This window comes from Parus major, chromosome 13, assembly GCF_001522545.3.
Source record: "Parus major isolate Abel chromosome 13, Parus_major1.1, whole genome shotgun sequence".
In the NCBI taxonomy this organism is placed as follows: Eukaryota; Metazoa; Chordata; class Aves; order Passeriformes; family Paridae; genus Parus; species Parus major.
The window spans coordinates 15,035,450-15,056,992 of record NC_031782.1 but is presented as its reverse complement, the minus strand read 5'-3'; the positions used below and the strand labels follow the sequence as shown (position 1 = coordinate 15,056,992).

At 49.2% G+C, this 21,543-nt stretch overlaps 1 protein-coding gene across 3 annotated transcripts in view; it reads left to right on the top strand.

Moving 5' to 3' along the window:
- Positions 1-21,543, top strand: part of NRG2 (neuregulin 2) — a 154,735-nt gene that overhangs the window by 109,220 nt on the left and 23,972 nt on the right. For 2 of the 3 annotated variants that reach the window (XM_015642018.1, XM_015642020.3), the window contains exons 3-5: positions 1,166-1,284; positions 4,314-4,379; positions 14,016-14,136. In XM_015642018.1, coding sequence (XP_015497504.1) covers positions 1,166-1,284; positions 4,314-4,379; positions 14,016-14,136 — 306 coding nt within the window. The remainder of the gene's footprint in view (positions 1-1,165; positions 1,285-4,313; positions 4,380-14,015; positions 14,137-21,543) is intronic. The other variant, XM_015642021.2, reaches the window with a different exon arrangement.

Sequence of the window (21,543 nt, the reverse complement as noted above, 5' to 3'; positions counted from 1 at the left end):
TGGGAGGTGACATGGGCTGGGAGGTGGCACTGGATGGGAGGTGACATGGGCTGGGAGGTGGCACAGGCTGGGAGGTGGCACTGGATGGGAGGTGGCACTGGATGGGAGGTGGCACTGGATGGGAGGTGACACAGGCTGGGAGGTGGCACAGGATGGGAGGTGGCACAGGCTGGGAGGTGACATGGGCTGGGAGGTGGCACAGGATGGGAGGTGACATGGGCTGGGAGGTGGCACAGGCCAGGAGGTGTCTGAGAGGTAGCACAGGCCAGGAGGTGGCACAGGATGGGAGGTGGCACAGGATGGGAAGTGGCACAGGATGGGAAGTGGCACAGGATGGGAAGTGGCACAGGACAGGAGATGGCACAGGCTGGGAGGTGGCACAGGATGGGAAGTGGCACAGGCTGGGAGGTGGCACAGGATGGGAGGTGGCACAGGCTGGGAGGTGGCACAGGACAGGAGATGGCACAGGCTGGGAGGTGGCACAGGCTGGGAGGTGGCACGGGCAGTTGTCACACCCACCATCTCCTGCTCTTTCGAGGCATGTCTGGCTGGTGAGATGAGTGTGAGCAGCTCAGCCACACGTCTGCAGTCCATTGGAGCGTGTATTTGGGGCACACGAGGTGCTTGCCCTTTTTCTAGGTCCAGATGAAGTGGCCACTGATATGTCCAGGGCAAAGCCCAGGGGTTGGATGTGCAGGCTGGAGAGGGGCGAGTCCCCCTGGGCACTGTGGCTGTTTGTGCTGAGCTGGTGGAGCACTGACTGCTCAGCATCCCTGATGAGGAAGGTGCAGAACAGGCTTCTCTCCACATCTGGCAGGCAGATCCCACTGTCCATCAGTAAAGTGGCTTTTTTCCAGTGTGGAAATCTTGTGCTGGGGTGCTGGGACTCTTGGCCTCAACCCCTCACGAGACTTTGTGTGTGAATGAGAGCAGGTGTCAGACCAAAGCACACAACACACTCAGAGCAGTGGCTCAGAGGGAGATGTTCACCTAGCAAATCCTGGGAAAGGACTTACCCAAACCCCATCCAGACTCAAGAACCTATTCAGCCCATCCTGTTAAGCGGGGGTGACCCTCCAGGCAGCATCCCAGGGCCAGGAATGGTTGTCACTTCATGAGGTTGGTCAGCAATTGAGTAAGAAATGTCTGCTGTACTTTTCAACAGAAAGATTTCCAGACTGCAGTTCAACAAGGTGAAGCTTGAAGATGCTGGGGAGTACAGCTGCGAAGCGGAGAACGTTTTAGGGAAAGACACCGCAAAAGGCAGCCTGAATGTGAAAAGTGGTAAGTGAAGAAGCCAGCAAATGTCTGGAGCTGTCTGCCATTCCACAGAAAGGTTCTGCACATGGTCTGTCCTGTATTTTGTTTCATGCTTTCAGGATATCGAGTGAAACAATCTTGGGAGATAAGAAAAATGCAGCTTAGCATAAATGTTTATCTTTGTTATCTGTCACTGGCAATGTGGTTAATTTACATTTTAAATAAACTTACAGTCTATGTATTTTTTTGAAAAGGGGTAAGGAGGAAAGAAAGCTGGTGGGCTCGAGGTTTTCATTTTTTAAAGAATTTCTGAGAAGCAAAACTCACCAGAAGACAAGTAATTAGACCATAGCTTTGTGATGAGTGAAGTTGCTTCTGGTTTTCATCCTAGAATGTGTGCTCCATCTCTTAGAGCTCAGCGGATGGAGTCTGAGGTTAGGTGGTTTTATTATTATCTTGGTCATAATAATTATATTGCTTAACACCATGGTTTGGATGCACCCTCCGGCTCAGAAAGTCCCTGCAGTGGCTGCCAGAAGCTGGGAGGGCACAGCTGGGGAGGGGGTGACTGTATTTCCTAAGCTCTTCCTCCTGCCATTCACAACGGGCACGGGGGCTGTGAGCACTGGGCTCTGCAGCCCTTTGCTGGGATCCAGTTTTTTCTTCTCTCACCAGTGTGAGGGGAGGTCCCTTTCTCCTGCTGCTTTCTGGCAGCATTTTCTCTCTTAACCTCAGTGTGTTTGCCATCCTGAATCTTTTGTTCCGTGAAGCTGCAGCATCACGCAGCCTCCTCCTCCTCAGTTATCCTGCCTGGTCAATCCCAGTGCTGGCAGAGTCTGGGGGAAGGCCACCCATGCTCACACCTCCCTGCCTTCATCCTCCAAGTCTGAGAACTCAGCCCTGCTGCTCTGCTGGGTTTATTTCTGATTGTGATAGGAAAGGTGTCCCGAGTGAGGAACAGAGGCAGTGCTCTCCTTTTTCCCTTTTTCCTGGCTCACGCTCTGGCTGTCCACGCCACATAAACAGCTCCTGTTTGATGGGAGCTGCATGTGCAACCTCCCTTCCCTGTGTGCAGCCAGCAGAGCCCTGTCTGCCCCCTCTGCTGCCCCTTCCCCACCAGCAGCACCCCTCTCACAGGAGGAGGAGTGTGCTTGAGCTCTCTCCTGCCCACCAGGTAAATGCACATCTGGCCACTGCAGCCCCCAGGCAGGGAAGGCAGGATCTCAGGGGCTGGCTCTGTCCCCACAGGAGGTCACACTGTGTGGCAAGGACCCTCGCAGCAGGGATGGGCTCACACCTGAGCTGCCCAGAAATGTGTGAAGACCTGAAAAAACATCAAAGGCACACAGAGGTCTCGCCCTGAATCCGGCAGATTCCCTGCCTGGATGAACCCATGTACAAATGCATGTTCTCAGCTGCCTTGCCACTCTGCCCCTGGCTTGCTGCTCAGCTGCAGGCACACCTTGCTGCTGTTTGCAGATCACCTGCCAGGACAGCAGGGCCAGCTGCAGCCCCCTGCAAAGGCAGCCAAGCTGATGACAATCCCTGCAGGCTTTTGTGGCCCTGTCACCCCTCTGAGCTCTTTTTTCCTCTTTTCCCTGGAGCTACCCAGAGTTAAGCAGCCTTCCCCAGTATGCAGGCATGAGCTGTCCTGGGGTATTCCTCTCCCCTTGCTGCTGGACCTTCTTGGAGTCTCAACAGCTTTCCTCACTTCTGCAAACTCCCTTCTTCTGTGTGGTGGTTTTCAGCAGAAAACCCTCAGGGCATCTGAATCCACACATGTGTTGTCCCCTGTTTCTTCTTCCCCAGGCTCCTTAGCACTGATCCAGTTGTGGATCCCATTGCAGAATGCTCTTTATTCCAATACCACTTTTCAGTTTCAGAAAAGCAGCTTTTCAGCCATACAGATCTTCTGCAAGTCACCAAAACCACCACATCTTTAAGGAGAGAGTGGCTGCAGAGCAGAGACCCCTTGGCATTTAGAAAATGTCCATCAGCCAAACCCTCACCTCATCCCTCCTCTACAAAACTCCCAGCTCAGAAATAAATGCTTTTGCATTGAGAAACTTGTGAGGGTGTTAATTTCTGAGGAAATGCTTCTGGACTTAGTCAAAATATCCTGTGCTTTGGTTGTATTGCAGATTTTTATGACTTTGGAGTAAATTGGATGCTTTCTTAGAAAAATGTCCCATTTCCCAGTTCTCATTATTGAATAGTCTAATGTTGATATCTCATGGCCATGAGGGCACAGGTGTTTCAGATTCTTTTTTTCCTCAGAAAACTTCTAGGCATCTCCTCAGCTGCCCTGCCCCCTATTAAGCACTGCAGAAAAAAAAATCAAGTTGTACAAAAAATTCTTTGTGCTCCTAGCTTTTCTGTGGTGGTCCCACCCCTGTCTCTGGCAGGCACTGCACCCCCAGCCCAGGCTCCTGGGGCTTTCTCCTTTCCATGGAGAAAATGAGGATGTGAGGGACTTCTCCAAAGGTTCTGGTGCTGCCAGTGGGGTTGAGTAGAGCTGTGGGCATTGGGGTTCCCAGTATCCTGGTTAAAAAAGAGGAAATCACTACCTGTGCTTGTCCCACTCTTGCCTGGGCCTTCATCTGTTTCATGTTCCTCCACCTCTTGTACAAGCGTTAGTTTGTGCTGCAGGACTTCACACACCTGTGGGATGGAGGCTCTTCAGAAAATCCCCTTTCCTTAAACTCTGCATTTTCCCCACTATCACCTCCTGCCATCCCATCTTTGTGCTCTTGTGGCCATCAGGGCTAAGAAAACCTCCCACATTCTCGCTCATCTCCTGCCAGGTGAGCCCTGAGCCATTTCTGCCTCTTGGTTGTGACACGAGGCCCTTCACAGCGAGGGGACATCGTGCCCTGTGCCATCTCCTGCAGGGACATTCCTTGTCTCTGTCACCCCAATCCCCTGCCCTAAACCTGGACAGCCCCCAGCCTGTGCCCCCCTGCAGCACCTGCCCCTCTGCTCCTCCCCACAGTAGCCCTGCTCTGCTCAAAAGAGATATTTTGTTCACTGCTTTCTTACCTTAATTTCCCCAGGAACAACGAAAACACCACAAGTCTTACCAGCCACAGAAACTAAAATAGTTGTTATGGAAGAAGAGTGTAAGTACCTCTCCCCCACTCCCCCCATACAGCTGCTTCCCCCTAATTTGTTTGTTATTATGAGACATTTTGCATAAATGCTTTATTGCCTCCTGGAATCTTCTTTAATCGCTCCTTCTGTCTGATTTTTCCCAAAGCCACTGATCTTTCTTTCCCTAGATCTTTAAAAAAATCTGATTTATATTGCTGGTGTCTATCTTGGACAGAGAGAATTTGATAACGATTGCAATGGCAGCTTGAAGAACATGCTACTTAAAATTGCAACTGAAGTTTGCATTCTGAGCTCTTTCAGTACATGAGTTATTGATACTTGCAAGATGTGCTTGTTATGGCCTTTGATTTAACAGGGCCTTTTTTATTGCTTTGTTTTTGGGTTTGGGTTTGGGATTTTTTTGAGGATAGTTGATCAAACCAAAACAGGCTGTAGGAAGTACAAGAGAAAAGCCATGAGTCTTCTAAGCATATGAAATAAGAACATTGCAGAAAATCCACCCATGCCCTGCCATCCCATTTTTTCTGAGTCTCCAGAAAGCAAGAATGGATTTCCCCAAATGCTTAATTTGATTTAATGTGGCTGAAATGCTTTTTAGCATTCCCTCCTACTCAGCTGTCCCAAAAGCAGTAGAAAATGGGCACAGAGCAGTAAAAATCAAGGAAGGGGTACAAGTGTTGATTAGAATCCCGGTGCCTGGATGTTGGCTCAGCAATTTCTGGTGGAGGGTGCTGTGGCTGTGTCAGGGGGTCTCTCCCCAGTGGGAGCCCACCAGGATCCTGGCAAAATCCCAGGGAAGGCAGGGCCAGGCAGGGATTTGGAGATCTGGAGAGCACAGCTGGCTGTGCCTCGCTGTTGGCAATTCCACTCTGCAGATTTTATGGGGATGTTTCCTCCTTTGAAAGCTCAGTCTTTTATGACTTTAAAAGAAATCTGATTGCAGCCACAGCAGGCACTGGCCAGGTATTCTTTAAAAACTTTTCTGATTAAAAAACTGCACTTAAAATGTGCTCTAGTGTAGTGCTTAGCCTTGCACTGCTCTAGAGACACCAAGCTGAGATACAGCATCATTAATGACGTGGCCACACCAGCTTTCCCCAGGATTTTTCCTTTGTTTTCACTAGAAGAGACCCATGCTACTTATTTGCATCATTTTAGATAAATGCTATTTTCTTAAAAGCCAAATCTCAGAAAGGAAACACAGAAATTTCCCCTTCTGGAAAACTTCTTTCCTCTGTGGGTGCATCATCATTGTCTGGTTTGGTTTTTTTTTTCTAATGATGGAAAGAATCTCCAGAGTTAAAGTTGGAACTCCCTTTTTCCTTCACATTCCTTTTTTGCAGTGCTATCTGAATTCCCCAGATCCTCTCTGATTTTTTGTGGTGATTGATGTTGTATCACAGAATTGCACGTGTGTACAGCATATGGGGAGGTGCTGAAGATGTTGTGAGGTGGGAAGATCTGGAGAGCAGACAAGCATCTCATCCTTGTAAAAATCTTACATTTCTTTTCAATATCTGTACTCAGAGTCACCTGCAGGTTGTCCCTACTCTGGTTGTTTCTCTGAAATCTTGTATTTTTAGAATCCTTGCTGGATTTTAAACCCTGATACCCCCAGTACCTGACATGTGAATAGCATGAGGTTCCACTCAGCTTCATTCGTGGAGCAGTGGCCTCATTCATGGTGAAAACACGTTAAATAAAACACTTTGTTTTGTGCTTGCCATGGGCTAAAGTTGTGCAGTTGGGTGGTCACAGTGGCTCAGCTCACAGGCAAGAACTTGCAGGGATGTGGTAACTTGATGGTGAGCCCTGGTGGAGAGAGGAAGGTCCTTCACACTCATTTCAACATCCAGAGAACTCAGAGCGGTACCGTGATCCTGGCACGGTGCAGTGAGGCAGCTAAACAAGGCTCAGGAGTCTGTTGGGTAAACAGGAACCAGTGTGGGCATTTAGGAGCATTCTGGTGGAGGCAGAAAAGGAAGAAGGGTCAGAGAAATCTGGAGAGCATTCTGAGATGGAAGGTTTATGCAGGACAGAGAGAGTAAAACCCCCTCAAAGTTTAATTTTAAAAAGGTAAGATAATGTTTGAAGTCTCTGAGAAGGTCAGGTAATCCCTTGTGTTTGTTTTCTGCTGTTGAGTTCTCCTCTAGTTCCTTCCCTTGACTTCAACCAGCAGGTGAAGGCCTGAGGGTAAGGAGAGAGCACAGGTCAGGAGGAGGAAGCGTGGTTTGGATACTGTCAGGATACAGGAGGATGTGCCAGTGGTGGGCAGGTGCTCTAAACCAACATGTGGATCATTGCAGCTGCTCACCCGGACTCTGCTCGTGCTCTTTGCTCACTCTGCAGCTGGGTGAGTGCCTGAGAGCTTTATCAGCCTCTGTGGGCTGTCAGTGCCCTTGGCTGAGGCTGCTCTGCAGCAGAGAGAGGCTTGGGGTCACAGCAGAAGGTGAAACAGGGAGAAAGAGCAGGTCAGGCAGTGCTGAGGGGAGCAAGAGGATTGGAGGGTAATATAAAGCAGCTGAATGAAAGCTGGGCTCTCTGGGTTTAGTTTTGGGGCCTTTATTTCCTCTGCTGGGCATCACAAGCCCTCCCTAGAGTCTTTCTAGAGACCCCTGTGGGAAGGGTAGCTGAAACAGTCCTTTGTTCTCCAATTAAGTCTAACTCTCCACACACCAGTTTGGGTCCACAGATTTCACAGCTGTCATCCTGGTGATGCCATTGGACTGTTTGTAGCTTCACTGGTGTAGACTCATCGAGGCAATCCCTCTCCACTTTAATCCCTCCCTGATGCCTAGCGTGGCTGGGTGCTGGGAGTGTTCTCCTCACTTTGTCCCTGCCAGGTGAGCCCAGCCTGCTGGATTTGCACGATTGCAGTGGCTGTGCTGTGGTTTGTGAGTTACACACCCCACAGGAACATGTGCCACGTGCTTATGGTTCACCCAACCCCCCAAACCTGCTCTCAAATCCAGCCTGGCGTGGTCTTTACATGGCAGACCTGTGTCCCTGGTCAGTCCCTGGCCCCTCCAGCCTGAGGCCACGCAGCTCTCCTGGAGCTCCAGTGCTGCAGAGGGGTGTCCAGCCAGCCTACGGGCAGAGCAGACACAAGTCCAGCCATGTGAACAGAGCAGCTTTCAATATTAGACTAAAAATAAGTCCTGGCGTGGTCTTTGCTCAGATAATTTAAAGCCCATTGCTGGAGGTGTGGTTGTAATTGAGCGGAACCTGCAGGCACGGAACCTTGAGGTGAATGTGGTGATCTCACTGCCAGTCTGCACAGAGCTGTGTGGTGCCTGGCAGCTGCCAGATCCTGCTCCTTGCTCATTTTGCACTGTGTGTTTTTCAAGTAGTCACACAGCTGCCACTCGAGGTGTGGTGTAAAGGCAGGCAGTGGCTCTAAGGGCAAAGAGGGGCAGGATGAAGTGTGGGGTGGGAGCTGATGTCCCCTGGCAGCACTGAGGCTGAGTCCAGCCTTCAGAACTGGGCTCTGGACCAGGGGATCTGCTCTTCTGGCTCCATCCTGGGACCCTGGTGTGTTGCTTTACTTCTTGGGCTTCAGCTGCCCCGCCTGCGAGGCTTTCACGCTGGCATTGGCTCTGTGAAAGGATTTTTAGGTTGCTGAACAAATCCCCTCATTGAAGTATCATGTTGCTGCTATTACAATTGATGATGGGGATTTGGGAAAACGAAATGCTGTGCTGCTGTCATGTGCATTCTCAGACCCCTGTGGCAGACAAGAGCATAGGAAGGGCTCCCTCGTAAAGCTGCAGAGATCATTCCAGAGGAGCAGCTAGAAGCTTGACAATAACACAGGACTTTGCCCCTTCAATTGCTGCCTGTCCCATGGAAACAGGCAGCCCCTGAGTGCTCAGAAACCTTTAAACTTGTTTCTTAGTGAAACCCCTGAACAGTGCAGATGGGAGAGGTGGGAAATGCAACCTGTGCTGTTTTGATCAGCAGCATCTGATGCTCCAAGATGAGTGCCTTGCAGCCTGGTTTGTGTATCTTGGGATGAGCTCCTAGTCTGCAGCTATTGATCCTAATGATCCCCTCAGGAACTGGAAACATGATTCCAGCAGGATCTATTTCAATAAAATGCGGGGGTAAATATTTGGTCATTTCCAAATGAATAAACACACAGGAGGAGAATTTTTATGAGCTCCGGAGTCCCCAGTCTGCTGTCAGGCAAGCCCCAGTGTGCACAGCCCCTTCTGATTTTACATACAGATAACAGCAGGGAGCATCCAGACTCTGCTCAGGTTTATTGTGAGAGGAGGTGTTTTATCAGGCACACAGAAATCTGCCACAGAGGGAATGGTGAGGATCACCAGCCCCTCCATGTATTAATCAGTGTAAATCATGGATTTAGCATGGCTCACGCCAGGATTACGGCCCTACAAGCAAGGAATATCTTGGCCAGACACCTTCTCATCCATGTTCTTCTAAGAAGCAGTTGGATGAACTCTGTTGAGAGCAACCTCAGCCATTCTGTGTTTTATCAGTGAGTACATGAGGCATATACAGAGCAGGCAATCTGTATACACTCCCCAACCAGCTGAGTTCATCTGTCTAACTGAATGTCTAAATATTGAGAGAATAAAGTGTCTGTACTCTATGAACCCACCAGCCAAAGTTATTTATAAGGGAGGAAAGGAGCGGCGAAACCATCGCTGTCTCCCCGCTCTCCTCGACAGTAGCTGTAGTTTGTGAAAAATTAACTATAATTTATAGTCCAAGCTGCATTAATTAACTCTTTGCAGGGGGAGTATTTCACCAGACTTCTGAGAAGAGGCTGGTGAGCTGCCTGCAAAGGGTAAATGACGTGCATGGCAGGAATTGTGTAAGAATCCCTGCACAATCATTAATGGCCTTTCTGCGTAGATGGGTTCTGTGGAGGGAGGTCCACCTGGCAGAGTCCCTGCCCCTGGCTCTCCTCTCTGCTGCCCTGGCATTGATGATAGTCCAGAGTAACTGAGGCATGTGGTGGAAAACAGACTCTGAATGACTGCAGTGCTCTGAACCTCCTGTGTTTATGCTGCTCTGTCCTCACTGGCTGGGGCAGCAATGATAAAACGTGGCTGCAGATCATTCACCAACACATCATCAAGAGGCAGCCCTCTTTTCCCTGTCCTCACCTCCTTACTCCCCTCTTCTCTTCACCTCCTTATTCCCCTCTCCTGATTGTCCTCACCTCCTCCCTCCCTCCTGCTTTGTTCTCAGTGCTGGGACAGCTGCAGGTCTGACCTGCTGGTGCCTGAGCTGTTCCAGCCCTTCTCTCACCCTGCAGGGGCTTTCTCACCAGTTTGTCACTGTGTGTCTCAGGGCACCTCAGCTATTCCCTCTGGTCAAAAGGAAATGTCACCACCTGCTTGCTTCATGCACACTCCTGGTTTTCTGCTTTAAATTTGGGGAGGTTTTTGGTACATGACTGGTGTTACATCCCCTCATCACAGCCCACTGCCTTCCTGAGTCCCGTTCCACCCTGCCATCACCCAAAACTGCTCCCTTGCTTATTCAGTTCTCCACTCCTCTCAGCTACTTTACAACTTTCCAAGTCATTTGGGATAGATGGAGCTGTGTTGGGAGCTGAGTGAAAGATTTATTCTGCCACACCAGCCAATGGGGGGTAAAATCTGCCTGGTGTTGTATGGCACTTCATGTGAAATGGCTGTGGGAAGTAATTTCTGGATCCCCAGGCACAGCTGTGTAGTGCTTGGCACAGAGGTGAAAGTACCTGCGCAGCTGTAAATAAACTGTGTGTGAGGTTCACTTTACCAACATCCAACATCCCAGATGGCTCTGGACCAGGCACACAGTTGTTAAAGTATTTCCAGTGACCCAGGTTGATGGAGAATAAATCCAATCACAAATTAACTTGTGGATCTGGGAATTATCCCCCTAGTGTGGTGGAAACACACTGAAATCTCTCTTGGCATCATGCTTTGAGGTGCTTGTGTGTGATCTGGGCCACCCTTCAGCCCAGGCACAATGAACATTTTCCAAGTGAGACATTTTGCTTCCCTTTTTTCTCCCACTAGAGCTTGCCAGGTCTCTCCATCCTTTTTCCCTAAATAGTTGCTCTCATGAATGTGAAGCCCCAGCTGCACATCCCAGGGTGATCAGGCACCTTGGAAGACTCTAGAGTGTGTTACCACCCAGCAGTGAGATTTCAGGGTTAGAAGAGAGAAAGATCTGTGTTCAGTGCATCAAACCTAAATAAAAAATTAGGAATTCCTGTGACTGGAATAAATATCCCATAAATAACATGTGTGCAGTATCATTCACTATTTCCAAAGAGAAAAACAGAACAAGGGATGACCCAAAAAAGAATAAAAAGAGATCATTGCTTCCCAGCTAGGGAAGGAGATGCTGGCTGTGCCTGCAATGCCACAGGTAGCACAGGGGAAACAAGTGGGGATAAAGACTAGGTTTCTTCTAATACAAAAGCCAGAAAAGGGCAGGTTAAAAGAATTAAATGGAGTTGTGGCCTTACACACTGTGTGTGTAGCACTGGAGCTCTGGAGTCACAAATATTGTGGATGCTACAAGAATAGATTTGTTCACACAGCAACTAAACATGTTGGTGGAAGAATCCAGCAAAGGCCACTAAATGTGGCCACAAAATGTGATTAAATGTGAGAGCACTGTGGCTGCCTTGGGTTGTCTCTGAGCTGCCCAGCCTGGGTAAGGAAGATTATCACTCTGTGCTTGTGCTGATCTTCTTTTTTAAGCTTTGCCACTGCTGGGGCCAAGGCAGGGCTTTGGCTTGACCAGTCTTATAGTCTAAAATGGCCTCATTTCCTGATGCTCTCTTCTCAACAGGGAACTGCTTCTCTCTGTGGCCTTTGCCACATCTCTGTGCTGACAAATGGACTGTAGTAATATGATTCCATGATTCAGTTTGAGAACAATTTATGCTTCTTTGGGATAAAAGGCAAGCTACTTGCAGGTTTAAAGGATAATGACATTAGCAAGAGGCTTCTAGTAGAGGTGACCAACCATGCATTTTCCTGACAGGCACAGCTCTACTGACAGCTCTCCCCAGAAGTGCCCAACATGCCCAAGCCTCAATCATGTCAGGCTCTTTTTTATCCATTTAAAAGGGACAAAACTGTTTCTATGGGATGGAGATGCCATGAAATCTCTGGCTGATGAGCTGTGATCCTCCCAGGTGTCACATCACACAGCAATGCATCTTCCCATCCACTTTTCTGGGTGGGTTGGGTGTCATCTTATCTGGGGTGTTTCTTATGGGGAGGTTCCCGGGCTCTGTTTTCATTTCTCCCTCTCTGCCCCTCTCTTTCTGTGGCAAGGCTTGCTCCAAAGTCCTTCCCTGTAGAGTTTATGATGTGAGACTTTTCCAGATGGATTGTTTTGCTTGCTACCAAGTGGTGTATTTGATGGCTGCAGGGCTGACAGCTCTCTGCAGCCTGTTCTTCACCCTTTCAATTTGCACCACCTCTTTGGCTGATGAAGTTTCAGTGCTCCCTGATCCCATGGTACACTTGCAGAGACCCACACTTATCAGAGACCCACAGCTCTCCTCTTCTGAGTAGAAATGGGCTACTATCTTGTAAAGGTATAAATTATAAAGTCTTGTCTGTATAATGAGTCTGCATTCCCCAGATAAATTACACAGACTCTTAATGGCTTTGGCTTTTAGTTACCATTAATCTTAACTGGGAGGGAGCGTTGAATTTCCTGCAGAAGTGTAGGATTCAGATTTTTGAAAGAGTTTCACTGGAGGCTTGGTCAAGCCATCCTCTGCTCCAACACTCCACTGCTGGCCACATTTGGCTCCCAGCTGGCTGGCAGGACGTGCCCTCAGGGAGCAGCTGCTGGCCCAGGGCTGTGAGCATTTTGGGTCTCTGCTGGAGTGTTTTCCATGTCTCATTAGCAGAGCACTTTGGGACAACTTGCTGTGCCCTGGATAACTGTGAAAAGCCAGAGGCGATGGTTATTCAAGGCAAAGGATGGAAATAGCTCGGCTCCGAGCACAAGCCCGGCCTGTCGGTCAGCAGGAGACATCCACTTCCTTCTGGGGATGGAAGACAATGGATGGGACAGCACATGGCTTCAACCAGACTGAGCAGTGAGCTTGGTCCTGCCCTGAGCCGTGCACAGGTGACAGCGTGGGCTGCTCCAGCCCGGTGGGAATCTCCTCCTGCAGAGATGCACGGACCCCATGAGTGCAGAGAGGCCCAAAAGCGTGAGAGACACAACAAACTCACCTTGGTTGCATCAGCCACACGTGAGAGGCTTCACAAGGTGCTGGGAGCAGCCAGATGTTCCCAGCTGGAGCTGGGAATGCAGCCCTTGGCTCTGGTGTGGGGGCTGCAGGCAGGGGCAGGTGGGATGAGCACAGGGGCTGCCCCAGGAATGGGGAGCAGCCCTGGCTCCCTCCAGGACAGGCCATGGCTTGCCCTGCTGCTCCTCCTGTGGCTCTGACTGGCTCCTGCCTGGCTCTGGTCCAAGATTTCTTCCTCAAATCTCGTGTCAGTGAGGAGTTCAGTCTCAGTGATGGTGTCACCAACCTCTCCACGAGGCTTGTTCGTGCTTTGGAAAACAAGATGGAAATCTCCTCAGAAGCCTTGACTACAGCATAAAAGATGCTGCACAGGCAGTAGCCACATTGCTGCAGGTGTAACTGTGATTGGGTCTGAGCAAGGTGGGCAGTCCAGGAAAGGGAACTATTTTTTATGAGGTTAAGCATTCAGTTGTAAAAAATCCATGTTTTTTAGTGCCCAGCACTTCTTAGGCTTATGTGAAGATGGGCCTGCATTTCCCAGAGCTGCTCACCTTCTGTAACCTGTATCAGTGCTCTAACAACTGGTTTTTTTCTTCCTAGACACCTTTGTTTTACCTTTGGAGGCTCTGCTTTTGGCTGTCAGCTTGTCAGAGTCTCTCAGAGGCAGGAATTACAGTGAAATTCTGCATTCAGCTTTTCTTGTAGCTTACAGGAGTGTAAAGCTTTTCTCTAGGAAGAAGTTTAGGTTTGGGAAGGCACCTGTATCCCAGGAAACTTGAGTCATGCTGCCTCTCTCACAGCACGAGCTGGGGCTGGCTGACTTCTGCTGGGTCTGTTGGGGCAGCCCAGCTGTGGCAGGAGACAGAAATGCTCAGGAAAGGGAAGGGACAGATGAAGCTGTTCTTGCTTGTGCCATACCTGCTCCTGGCTCTGAAAACTCAGCTGACAGAGGTGTGGAGCAGTGCAAAGTTCCCTGCAGCCCCTCTGGGTCTGTACTCGGGTCTCAGCAGCACATCACCGTGACTCTGTGACTCTGCAGCTCCTCTTCTTCCTCCCCTCCCGCTGGCCTGCTGGCACAGCATTCCCAGCATGAGGGAGGGGAAAGGGGCACGTCCCTACAGCTTGCCAAAAAATGATCTTGTGCTACATGCTGGCTGCTTAGAGGAAGATGAGCCTTCAACTCCTCACTCACTTGGCCCCTCTTGCTGAGAAAGGAAGGGTCAGATTGCAGCCCCAGGTCCTGAAGGTGGGTCTGAAGGCACAGGCTAAGGTTTGTAGCTCTGGGGTTTTTACTTTGGCAAATGAACTCGTAGAAAATCATCTAAAGAAGCAGAATTGCCCAACAAAGGAAATAACAACATATCCTTTTTGTGTGTGTTTTTGTGTTCCCCTGCAGTAACCACAACTCTCTCCTCCTGGTCCGGGCATGCCAGAAAATGCAACGAAACAGCCAAGTCCTATTGTGTCAATGGAGGGGTGTGCTACTACATCGAGGGGATTAATCAGCTGTCGTGCAAGTAAGTGAGTGGAGTTCTTGTGTCAATATGGAAATTTCTTGGCTGAGGGAGAGGAGACCTTTGTGCAACTGCCAGAGTTGGGGGGAGCTCTGAAATTCTCCTGGCAAACGCAGTTTGAGCTGTGCAGGTTCAGAAAGGGGCACTAGAGGGGCAGGGTGGGGGGAGTGGGGGCAAGGATTCGTATTTTCCTTTTTTGTGTGCGTGTCAGTGTTCACTTTGCCTAGCTTTTCTCCCTCTAAGAATATGTTTGTCCTGGCTGTTTCTTTTCCCTTTCTCCCCTTTCTCCTCTGCAGCTTCAGGGAAATTTGGGTCGCTTTTGTTCTCCCTGAGCTGACACGTCCTGTCCTTCTATCAGGGGGACCTTGCCAGGGCAGAACCTCCTCCCTCTCCCTTGACTGGAGGTCACTGAGACCTGCCCCAACCTCTCCTGTATCTCATGGGCCCAGGGTTAACCCCCAGCTGTTCCCCTCTCTGTGCAGCCTTGTGGTCACTGTGGGATGTTTGTTTCCCCCTTCAAACCCACAAGAAAAACCAGAATTGCGTACTAAGTTATCCTTAAAATGAGCTTTGAAGAGTTTGAAGTGGGGCTGCACAACCTGAGGGATGTGGAATGGGATGTGAGACATTTTCACCCCTGGTTCAGAGCCAGAAAGCCCAATAGCATCTCACACCTCACCCCCCAAGCCTACCAGTGCCTGTGGATAAGTCTGATTGCTGGAGATGCAGGTACCCAGAGCTCACCTGAACCTGCCCCTGGGCTCCTGCACAGTGAGGTGGTGCCCTGGGCATGCATTCACTGAGCAAATGGAATCCTCTCCTGAGCCCACCTGGTGACCCAGCCAACACTGCCCAACTTGGAGAAGCCCAGAGCTGACAATTTTCTCCCTTTGGAACCCAGAGACGTCTCAATGGAGACACAGAGCCAAAGGTGTTTACATCTGTGGATCCCAGCAGCACGGCAGGATGTGATGCTCACCGGGCACCTCAGCTCCTCAGGCCTGGGAGGATGCACCTGACCACAGCCCATTCAGGGGCAGCTGTAGCCCAGGAAGCCCCAGAAATTCCAATCTTTCTGTTTTGGGAAGGACTGAACCCTTGAAGTCTGGAGGAGTGTCTGAATCAGCATCTCTACCTGTGAGCAATGTGGTCATGGCAGAAGCACAGATTTCAAGGCTATTTCTTTTGGGAAGAACTTAAATCCAGATCAAGATTCAAATGTGATCAATTCCTTATTACAATGAGAGTTTCCTAAACTCCTAGCATACATAAGAATCACGTTTTCCTAATGAAGGATATTGTGGTACTTGTCAAATGTCTTCAGCAGATTGATTGTTTTAACCAAAGTGATTCCAGCCCCATGAAGAAACAGCCTACCCTCCAACCAGGCTGCTCTGACAGCTGATGACCAGAGGGAACGCTCAGTGATGGATTCCATTAAGATTTTATGTGCCACACCAAACAGACCTAATTATTTCATATCATTTGCAAGCCTGGATTCCTCACTTTGCAGATGGTAAATTGATATCCTTTTCTGATGAGTTCCAAGGTACCAATTGTGAAAACCAGATGGGAACTGAGCAGGCGTGTGTGGAAGGGCAGGGAAGTGTTACCCAGGAGGTCTGGGAAGGGCTGCACTGTCACTGCTCATCTGCCAGAAACGGTGGCTCCATGTTCACAGAAACCTGGGGGCCTTCCACATGGCACAGTCACTTCTGATCTTACTGCTTGAGGACATCTCTGGATGTTCATTTTCCTTGGGTTTATTTAATTTTCATTAAACCTCAGACTGAAGATAAGGAAACCTGGCTTTTGAAGTGGTGTGATTTTAGAGTTTCTGGAGGATAATAGTTATTGAGGAATGCAGAAGAATTTGAACTGAAGAGTGTTTCCCATAAAATGGCTCTCCCAATGACAAGGGTGATTTTTGGGGAAGATGCTGATGAATAAAGAGACTTCACCTTTGCCTGCAAACAAAGAGCTGATATGCTCCACGGTTTCTTCGTTGCACCAAGACAGGAGATCTGCTGTGGTTTGTGAAAGGAGGAGGAGAAAGGAGAGGAGGTGAAGATAAAGGCTTCAAAGTTCACTCCTGATCTCTGCAACAGCAGCCTTGGCCCTCCAGCCTCACGGTGCCTCTGAGCCAGGAGCATGGAGGAGATCAGTAGGTTCTGCTCACAACCTCTTGAAATGCTTTGGAGATCAACAAGAGCCATGTGAGCAGCTCCAGCCAGGAACAACACGTGTCCATGTGCTGCTTCCATCTCACACTTCCAGTCAGAGTCAGCAGGGCCTTGGGGGGATCACCTGGCCCCCTGAGCCAGCTCACAGCCCTCCCTCACTGAATGCTCAGGGGATTCTGTCCCCCCCATGTGATGTTACCAGCCTTTCCAGAATCCAGGTACCAGAATTTTAGGGTGTTCTTGTTCACCATCCCACAGTCAGCTTCCTGGAGTGGGTTCCATCCCCACAGCTGTCCAGAAGCACAGGAAATCCTTCCTGTAGATGTTGCCCCTGGCAGTCTGGACCAAAAACAGCAGATGAGTTCTCAAATAATTTCTTCTCCTGATGCGGTTCATGCTTGATTTGCAACAAATATCGTCTAAATTGGCAGCTGGCCTTTTATTATTATTTTATAACAGGCTTCCCAGAAACATGTTCCTCCTAGTCTTTTAAATCCTGAGGAACAAAGTATTTGCTTGTAATCCCGCTTCCTCCCTCCCTTTTTAATACACTTCAGATTGACCTTGGACAAAGCATTTTCTTCACTGAGGAAGAGCCCAGAATGGACTTGGATCTGTTGCAGAAATTGTGTCTTTCTGGATTGTGTTCTTCCATAATTTTGTCCTGAATTCTAAGTAAATTCAAGGCATGCTGGTGTCGAAGGAAACCTGAACATAAAGCAGTCTGTGTTGTTACCCTGACTGCAAACACAGTGCCTGGAAGTTAGATGGGAGAAGTGGGAGCTGCCTCAAATATTCTGAAACCTGGGAAATGACAAAGCTACAGACAGACAGAGCCAACTCAACTGCCCTAGAAAATGAAAAAGCCCCAAGCTCTTCACAGGAGGAATTTCTTGACCGTTCTCCAGATCATTTTGCTCAGAGAGGCCTTAGGAGCTGGACTCCAGGGCAATGACAAGTTTGGGTAGAGCACAATGAGGTGCCACAGAGGGGATGCACACAAGCACCCAAGTGGGACACACAACAGAGGTGCCTGGTTTGTTGGGTCCAAACAGAGTGTTGGGGTGACTGGCAGCCTCTGCTCTTGGATCTGCCTCCATCCTGGAGCCCAGTGAGTCCTTGGCACAACTGAGAGCACTTGGAGGCTGCTCCACTGCTGGGTGCCCCCCAGGGTTGTGCTATCCAAAGAGAAGAAATGCTCTTTTTCCCAGTTAGGTCTTGGCACACATTGAGTACAGTTGGGGTCTTCCCAGGAAAACAAAACAAGCAAGTCAGGTCTCATCTCTCAGAGCCTCCTCTGCCCACTAAAATGCTCTTCACATCTCTTTTGTGTGGTCAGTGGAATTCAAGTGATCTGCCCTGGGCCAGGATCTCGTGTGGGATCAGAAGGCTTAAAGAGTATTACCGAGCACCCCACATCATGTTGGACCAGTTATGCTCACAAGAATCGGGCTGGAGGGTTTGCAAATGCTGGCAGATGAACAGACTCTCTGGGTTTGGGATGACAGCTCTGCCTCACGTGAGTGAGGGAGGTCAGAGGCCTGGAGCACATCAGGCAAAGGTGGAAGTCAAGGAGAGAATAAAAAACAAAATAAAGCAAAAGAAGAACAGATCAGATCGTTTTAAAATTAATCAATGAATCCAAGTCCCCAGTTTTCGAAATCACATCCCTCAAGTGCATTGTTTCCTGCAGATTTTTCCAGGAAAGAGAAAGATCATTCTGAAGGTTTGGCCACACTGCCAGCTCCCCTGTGCTTTCCCAGAGCACCATCCAAAGGTGTGAGTATCACAGGGATCCTGTATGGCCGTGGTCCTCCAGGCAGCACTGTTTGCACAGCTGCCCTGTGGCATCTGGAGCTGTTCCATCCCTCCCAGCGGCGTTTGGTCAGCACCAGCTGCTCATTGCACAGCCACAAGGACGTCACTGTGCCACGGATGTACGAGCAGTGCTGTGGGGAGGTGTTGCAATGTCCTTGGAAATGAAGAGCTAGGGGTGAAAATCTCCACATCCTGTTCCAAATCCCCCGAACCAGCCAGGACTCGCTCCTTGGGTTTTGCGTGCTGTTTATCTTGGGTGATGAGATCAGGTACCTTTTCAGGTCCAGGTGGCCTGTCTGTGCCTCCTGCTGAATGCACTGTGGCTGTATCAGACCCTTGAGGCCCATCAGAGTGTGGAAGCTGATCCTGCAACAGCAAAGGCTCAGTGGAGGCAACGACGCAGATCCTGCGGCCGGAGCGCGCCGCTGTCGTCACTGAGCCCAGCAGTGGATGTCCCTGAGGTTTGGACTCCACTCTGCAGCAAACATGCCTTGATTAGCTGCTCTGGAGAAGGCCTTTGTGTTTATTCTGGTTGCTTTCTCTTCTTCCCATCAGTGATTTTGTGGAGTCCAGCCTTTTGTGGCTCTCCAGAGCCTGATCATCTGTGACTGGTCAGGGGACAATGACAGAACTGTCTTCTTTTTCAGCCCTTCCCACAAAAAAAGCAACTTGCTTGAAACATTTTTTTTTTTTCCATTAGCTTACTTCAGTGCATTGTGTCCATCTGCTACAGCTTGTCTTTATTGTGTTATTTTGAAGCACCTGCTCATTCACATTCTTCTGTAGCATGGATTGATTTATGAGAGCTACTGAATTTGGCATCTTTCAGTTAAGATCTGGGGGTGCAAAGGAAATGTGCCTACCCTTGCAAGACTTAGAGTAATATCTGGACAGAAAAAGTTTTGCTTCCAGCAGGAAGAATATGATAATGAATTTAAAGTAGCAAATAATAATTAACAATAATTATTGCCCCACCCTGATACAGGGCAAAATGTCAAAGTTCCTCAGTTTTCAGAAATAAGTGCCCAGCAAACATCATAAAAATGAATCATTCAAACTATTTTGGTTTGTACTTTTTGAGATGCTTTATTTGACTGATCAACTTACTGCATTTTTGTTACCCTGTAAATATCTCACTGCAATTCATCCTGAACCCAAGAGCAGAATTTTGCATATGTTTTCAAAATGAGGTTATAAAGAAAAAAAAAAAAGGTCTTAAGGTCAAAACTAAAAGAATGGGATTTTTTTCCAGCAATAATAGAAAACAGGATCTGGACAGAAAAATCCCTGACCAGTTTTATCAATGGCATTTACAAGTAATTTTCAGGGGTAGCAATTAGACACAGAGAGATTGTTAAGCAAGGGGAGTTTGGGGAGTCTCCACTCAGGCTAGAGAGGGGACAGGGTGCTGTCTGCAAGAAGTTGGTGCAGCCTTGTCCTTCCCCAGGACCCTTGTCCACTCGGCCTTTGGGGAGAGACCCATTGTCTGCCTCTGTGAGTGCACCAAAAAGTCCAAAGGTGATATTGGCAGGAAAGTCCACCATCTGTGAAGTCCCTGCAAGAGTTTTGCAAAGAAGGAGGGACTTGGTTTTGCTTGGGCAGCCAGCCAGAACCTCTTCTGGCTCTGGTCAAGCGTGCAGGAAGAAGGATGCCATGATTAAAGACCAGCTCACAGCTCTCAGCTTCAGTGAGCCTTAACTTCCAGGTGTATCCCTCACTGCAGAAGAGCTGCCCTCACCACAGGCAGCAGATTTCAATACAGAAGGGATGATCTCCACTGCTCTTCCTGTCCAGACTGGGAGACCCATGTACCAAGCATGCTGGAAATTTCTTTCCTTGAAATCACATCTGGGGCCACAGCAATAAATAATAAATCATCTTCAGTGGCCTACAAGTTAGAGAGACAGATTGAAAAAAAAAGGAACCAAAAGCACTGCATGCTCTCAAAAGTCTTCTGGTCACTGCTTCTGCCTGCAGCCTTGCTTTTGAGGAGCCAGAACCCAGGTGTGCAGGGGTGGCACATTGTGTAATGACAGCTTGTACACAAGCTTGAGAGGTGACAGAAGCTGCTCTTGTACAGGGGGGCTTTTTTTCTGTCACTTCTCCCAGTGCTGAATCGCTGAGTAACTAAAGATGAGAAACCTGAGCTGTCCTAGACACGGAGAAGACATTTGTGTACTGCCTTCTGTCTTGAGAGCTCCTGTCCCCACCCACGCTTGGCTGACTGCAGAGATCTGGAGATGGGCTATATGGAAGCTGTCATGGCATCAAAGCTTCTTTGACACCTTTTTGTTTTGCTTTTTCACTTCTTACTGGTTCCTTCCTCTGGGCTTTTATTTCCTTCCACCACTTTTCCCATAATTTTCAGTCTTTCCTTAATGGAATGCAGCCCCAGTCTCACTGGAGTTCCAGCCTTGGCTGACCTCTTGCAGATGTGCACCTGAGATAGTTTTAGCTCCTTTCTGACAAAACACCCCTTTTTGGGCTGGGTAGGACGATTGCTTCTTTCAGCAGCACCCTTGAGGCCCTTTGTGTGCTCACAACATCCGGGAAATCTCAGATCCCAGCAAGCTGCAAGCAAAACTGGATTCCCTTGAAGACTCTGAATACGTTCCTGACTCTACCAGAGGTGATGAAAAAACTTCCAAGAGGATTGGGAAGACAGCTTCTCTTCTGGATTCCTTGCTCAAACCCCAGTGCAATCTCTGAAGGGTTCCTTTGGTCCTGCTTCCCTGGGGCTGTCTTTGTGAGTCTGTGCCACCCAGTGCCTCAGGTTTGTGCTTTTTCATTGACAATGGGGCGTTTTCTTCCCTTCCCAGCACCAGCTTCTTGTGCTTCATGGCAGGGGAGGTCAACATGCCCCATGTCTGATGGTCACCCTTGGGCTGAGCTTTCCCTGGGAGCTGACCCGGTATGGCTGGTCTATCTCCCTTCCCTGTGCCCCAAGATGAACCCCATGTCCAATGAATGTCCAAGAATGAGATAAAAGCACCAATTTTTCAAAGATATTTGCCTGACCAGGGAGTTCAATTTTCAGTTTCAGCAGTGACTTGGATACTGAGAAACTGAAGTGTATGACTGGAGGGCTCAGTGCATCCTCATGTAGAGCCATGCCCTAAGGTCCTCCATGAGTAGTTTGGGGTGCACAAATAGCCCAGCATACTCCCACTTAGAGGTGTGAGCACAGGTCCCAAAAACCCAGATGCTGACCCACATCTGGTCATGGGCAGTGAGGGTGCAGCAGGTTTTTTTTGCTCAGCTCGGGCCTACCAAAACTGCAGTGAAATCCAGCAAGAGATCAAGTGCCAAAGCCAGGTCAGTGTATGTCCATGATGAAGCACAACTACCAAAAATCAAGGTTTTCTGCATGGAGCCTGGACCTGGACCTGGACCTGGACCTGGACCTGGA